At 31.9% G+C, this 6,000-nt stretch overlaps 1 protein-coding gene across 1 annotated transcript in view; it reads right to left on the bottom strand.

The window, feature by feature from the left end:
• Nucleotides 1-732: 732 nt before the first annotated feature.
• il17rel (interleukin 17 receptor E-like) overlaps nt 733-6,000 on the bottom strand; it is a 110,494-nt gene continuing 105,226 nt past the window's right edge. Inside the window, exons 16-18 of the mRNA XM_028811999.2 lie at nt 5,681-5,785; nt 3,528-3,596; nt 733-2,039 (exon numbers count right to left, since the gene is read on the bottom strand). Of these exons, the coding sequence (XP_028667832.1) occupies nt 2,029-2,039; nt 3,528-3,596; nt 5,681-5,785 (185 nt within the window). The 3' untranslated portion in view covers nt 733-2,028. The remainder of the gene's footprint in view (nt 2,040-3,527; nt 3,597-5,680; nt 5,786-6,000) is intronic.

Below are 6,000 nucleotides of genomic sequence, written 5' to 3'. Positions count from 1 at the left end.
GCTACATAGTAATGTATTATTAAAAATAATTACACAAAATTGCCATAATAATTAATATGTATCTAAAACTTATAGAAATAAGAAACTGTATGTTTAAGATTTAGGAGAGAGCTAGTTAGGTTAACCTGCTGAAATAACAAGAAAGTGCTTATGAGAAATAGCTTATATATTGTCCAAAAATAAAATAAATATACACATGTGAATACTGTAAATGAGTGTATACATGTACAGTATGTAGCAATGATACTATATACACTTTTTATAAAGCTACACTTAGAGCTGCCTAATCAATAACATCATTCAAATCCTTTCCCCTTTTTAAATTACAATTTCAGACTTGTAAGAAATAATGCCACACTTCGATTAATTTTTATTCTCTCTTAAGTAATTTTGCTGCCACCAAAAATGTATTTATTTTTGGTATATTACATATTATACAGCACATATGCTTCTTTTACATATTATAACATCTGCTAGTTTTTTTAAAAGAACTACAAAATGATTTTGGGTGGAAACTGAGAATAAAACCAGGGACAGTGGAGTCTGGCTCCCTGACAGAACAGCACTGCAGAGTCCCTCGTGTACTGTTTTGTAGTTTACCTTCTTATTCCTTACCAGACCTGCACAGCTGCCATGGTTTTCCCACAAGTGAATCAAAGCCATATTCATTTTGTCCCGATATTAATAAATATTTTAGAGAAAGAGCAATGAGGAATAATTAAGGTGTTAAGGGTGTAACAAGTTATAGTATGCTTATCAGGTGGCCAGATATGTCAACATTTTTTGCAGCTTACATCTCTCATTTGCAAGTAACCATTCACATAAATACACAAAAATAAAAAAATACAAACAGAAATTAAATATTGTGTAAACAAAGTGGATAGCACACTCATTTTCATACAATAATTATTTGGGTTAATGTCCAATGTAGCTTCAAGGCTACTTTAACAGGGGGCTGTGTGGGTTGACAGAATATAAATAATTGATTACTCTTAGAGACAAACTACAAGATGAACAAATTAAATAAAGAAAGAAAGCCATATAATATTAGCCTTTAAGAGCATACCCTTTTATATTATCTGCATCATACTCTACATAAACACTTAAAACTTCAGAACTATTTTGCTCCCAAACACAAGCAAGATACACAATCTAATATTGCAAGGAGGGAGAAAAACCCAGGAAATAATTTTCCATTGCAATCAACAACTTTGAGACATTAATTTTGACTTTCTCTATCCCAGTTTTGCAGCTTACATTAATGATCCTAAATATATGGAATTTTGTAGTTTACAAAGACACTTATATTCTATCGTTGATATCTGTCTGTTGCACATTCTCTTTTTTAATAATCAGACGGACACGTTTGACCATAACATACAGACATGTGCTCACATAAACTCTACAGAGAAGTCACTCATTCCATGCTGCATAGTGCAACTTACTCAGACCAAACTGAAAGGAAAACAAATCAAAGCTAAAAACAAATGACACAGTTACTGTAAGTAATAAAGATCCAGTTCATGAATCAATGTGTCACAACATTAGTGCCCATCTTTGCTAAGGTTCATACTACAGGTTAATCCTAAAAGGAGAGTGTGTAACAAAGAGGCAAACTAAGCAAGGATTTAATTTACAACTAGAGAAAAGAATCTTAAAATGTTTATTGCAAAGCAATATTTACAGACTCCCATGGACTAAGTAAAGTAGCTCTGAGTCATATAATGGAAAAATGTCACCCATTAGCGGTGTGATGAAAACTCATTTGCATCTGGTCTTCTTATTAGTTAAAGTGCATCAAGACCTGGCAGACAACCGATTGAAATTTAAACCTAGACACAAGCTAATAAAATATACTCTGCATTCTACTGTATGTTAGAATATATGATCTTCTAAGCTTTGGATGCTGAAATGTCTTATGGTGTTTCATCCATCCTCGTTTTCACTTTACTTTCTTAGACTTTACACAGCTGGGGAAGCCAAACTCTTTTATTTACCACTGCAGTTTCAAAGGAGGTCATTGTTTCTTCAAAAATAAACTGAAAAAGACAAAAACATACAGTCAGACTTTACTTATCCCTTTTCTTAGTATATATCAATAACCTTAAAATCATTTAACATGTGACAGACATACTGTAAATATGACCAAACACTCTCATAAAGTATTACATTTGGAAAGTTATTACATAAAATTACATTTTGAGGCCTGCTTAATCCAGTTCAGTATTGTGGGAGGGCTGGACCTTAGCATAGCAAAACTGGCTATAAGGCAAGAAACAGTGCTGAACAACGTTTTTGTGAAATTGATCTGTAATAGTGAAAATGAATTCTTCACAGATAAAGAGGAAAAGAATATGTGCTTTTTTATTGTTACAATGACTTTTTTCACTTGAAAATATAAATTTTTTGGCAAATGTAATATACTGTATATATTATTTTTGCCAACTTAGTTAGGATGCTGGCTCATCCAGAATGACATTCACAGGCATTTGTTTATATAAAAAGCATTTTTTAATATTTTAATATTTGTTGTTATGATTATCTGATAAGTAACCACATGACCTGTAGATTAAACCCAAACCTGTGGGTCTAGAAGCAGTGGGAGAGGCATGAAATAAGAATAACAACAACAGCATGGATGAATACAATAACAGTATGAGATATGTCACACACGTGTGATTAGGAGGCAGCTAAAAGGACCAAATGAAGGTAATTCCATACCAGGCCAGGGAGTGGAGGGGCACGCTAATCCTTTTTCTGTTATCTCTACAGATCAAAAATGGTAAATTCTGCCTGGTTCTGGTCCCGGCCCTAAAGACATCACTTCCAGCCCTGAAGATATCATTTGCAGTTCTGGTTTCAGGCTACGTCACTTCCAGCCCCAGCCCTAAAAACATCACTTCCTGGCAGACACCTTTAAACCCACACCACTTCCTGTTTCCAGTCAGTCAAATGTTGGACTGAAACCAGTGCATAACTCTGCAACTTAATTTGCCTTTTGCAGCCAGAGCTACTAAGTATATGGGTGGTTGCCCCAAACCTTTTTTCTGTGTGTCGAGGCAATTTATTTCACAGCTAGCAGGCTGTTATTGAAATAAGCAACGTCACCGTCGTCTGCAGGGGAAACTTATAAAAAGATGAAAGAGCTATACTGTCACTATGCAAGTGTGGCATAGCTAGCAGTCCTCTTAAGGATTGAAAGTTAATAAATAAAACAGCAATAAAATGAACAAAAATTCATTGGGTCACCTGAGGATAGAACTCCATTTTTCTACATTATGGTAACATATTATTTAGTTTAAAAATCGATAACCTGGTGCTTATTGACACAAAAATTAGGTAAACAAGCAAGACAATTGATAGATGGATATATTGTATAGTAAATAGAATAAATGAATGAAGCATTTTTGCAGTGACTCCAATAGTTAAACATTTCTTAAAATTTCATTTATTAAATGATATTTCTTTGAATATTAATTAATAGGTTTATATTTAAAAAATGTTTATTATATACAAAGACTGGATACCTGTGTTTGGTTTGAAAAGTTGTATTTTTTCTTGTTTGTTAAGTATATGTCCTTTTCTCTGATGGAACACTGAAAAAAATGAGTCAAATCAAAATGATCACTTGCCTTTCACAATATTAGTACAGACATTATTTACATTTCATGTTAAATACATGGAAAAGGCATGATGATTATAAATACCATTTACATCTATTGTGTCTTCATTCATACAATTTTATTCACAAGGAAGGAAATAATGAGGTTTTCTAGCACCCTGTTGAATGGCTGTCATTCCTCTGAATGGACATTACCCAAGCTTATCAGTTCTATACCAATGGGTTAGTACATTTCTGCTTGATTCTGCCTAAATATCTAGGTTTAATTGTCTATATCCTTAATTTGATACTAGTAAAGTACTTAACCTTACAATATTTGCATACATAAACACGCAGAACACCACTTCAATGTTGATAAAATCATACCAGTATTAAGTTCTGTTTAAATACAAATTGAGGTATTGACATTGGACAATAACAGAGACAAAGAAAACATTCTTGTAAATTTGCTGTGTTCATTCAGTGTCAGTGAATATCACGTTAGCAAGAAAATTTTAAAAAATCAAAAGATTTCTATTTTTCTTAGGTACTGTATGTTGCTTTTTATATGTGTTCAGGATTAGGCAGGTTTAGTTCAAAAAGTTGTAATGTTTGTAAAAGTAATAGTCATAATTACAGTTCTTTATTTTAACAAATTACTTTTTAGTTTTCTTGTCTGTATAGTGAACAAAGTCCTATAAATTATGAGAAGTACAGTACATATAGTACAAGAATTCATGGATGAAGCAACAACAGATTACAAATTCAGTGTAACATAAAGTTCAGCAGCAGTTCCCGAACTAGCAGCCTTATTGTTTATGGCTTTGAGCTTTGGCCACTGCTTGTAAAGAATTCAATAGAATTCGATAACTTTTGTTATGGAAAAAAAAATCTTAAGGTTAAGATTAAGGCTAGGTTAAGCTTTTAATCTTACATTGTTTATAAGAAAAAGCACAAATAAAGTTTACAACATCATTTTTATCTTCCAAAAACTTTGCATCAACTTCCTGATATATCCACTAGCCAACTTGTATGGGACTCTTCAAGAATAATTAAAATAATGCCATTGAGAATTAACACACTGATTGGATGCTTTGATAGTGGTTACTGAAATAAGTTAACTGATGCAAAAAGTAATTTGAAAATAATACACACATTTAATATTGAGTGATAGAAATAATAATTCTAACCATCACAGATGTTACTATTTATTCTAATATTTATTTCACTGTTATCAGGATCATATATTTTATGTGGAATCTTTCATATATGTGGGAATTTGTTCTTTAAATTTTGCTTTAATGTTTGTGGTCTTTCAGGGTTTAGCTAAAAATGTATTATTCTGTTCTAACAAACATAAAAATGACAGCTTTACTTAATATCTCTATAGAAACAAAGAAACACTTTGAAATGTGAAGATGTTATTATCCAGGGCTTTTACATTTGTATTCCTAACGATATGCATTCCATAAAAGCAGTGTTTTTATTTTTTTCATTCCACAATATGAAGCTTTTCAAAGAAGGAACATGTATTGTATTGCTTGGCTTGACAACAGTAAATTGGATGTGGGTGTGAGTGTGTATGTGTGCGTTTAATGTGCAATGGGCTGTCCAGGAATTGTTCCTTCCTTGTACCTGCTGCTTACTGGTATAGGCTCCAAGATGAGCAGGTTAACAAAATGGATGGCTGGATGGATATCATGTACCTCAGGCATTTACATTATTAATAGTGAGTCTAGAATACTATATCTCCTCAAACCTGAAGGAGTATTTTAAAAATGTTGGATTACAAACACATGCAGAGTTTACTCTACATTTATTCCTTTTGTTGCTTTTTATTTTATTGCGTTAAAAAGCTGTATGTAAACCATGTAAATAAAGATGCCAACGACTTTCTGTATAAATAAACAACACAGAATAAAACCAAGAAAACCTCAACAACCTCATATAGTACATAACCATGTCCATTTTAAAAATATTTATATGCACATTGTTATCAAAAATACTCTTTAGTTTTATGTAGTGAATGAATTAGGAAGGAAGAATGTATATGCATTATTATTATATTATGTAGCTTACCTGTTAGTAGTACATGTCCCATAAGGGTTGCCACAATTAGCAAAGACAGCACCACCAATGAAACTGTCAGTATCCAGAAAATTGTCATTTTATCATTTTTGAATGCTACAGAGTAATAAAGGAAACAAAACATCATCTTTTAAATATATATTTATTTTTTTTGAAATTGTATTATTTTTATAAACTGATACTTAAAAAAAACAGAAATGTGCTAAATAAAAGTATAATTATATGCTGAGAGAAGTTGAGTTGATTAACCATCAATGTTAAGGTTCTAATTTTTTATTTAACCACTTAAAATACTCACACGTAGCCCTGTA

Source organism: Erpetoichthys calabaricus, chromosome 1, assembly GCF_900747795.2.
Source record: "Erpetoichthys calabaricus chromosome 1, fErpCal1.3, whole genome shotgun sequence".
Classification (NCBI taxonomy): Eukaryota; Metazoa; Chordata; class Cladistia; order Polypteriformes; family Polypteridae; genus Erpetoichthys; species Erpetoichthys calabaricus.
This window is presented reverse-complemented; position numbering and strand designations above follow the sequence as displayed.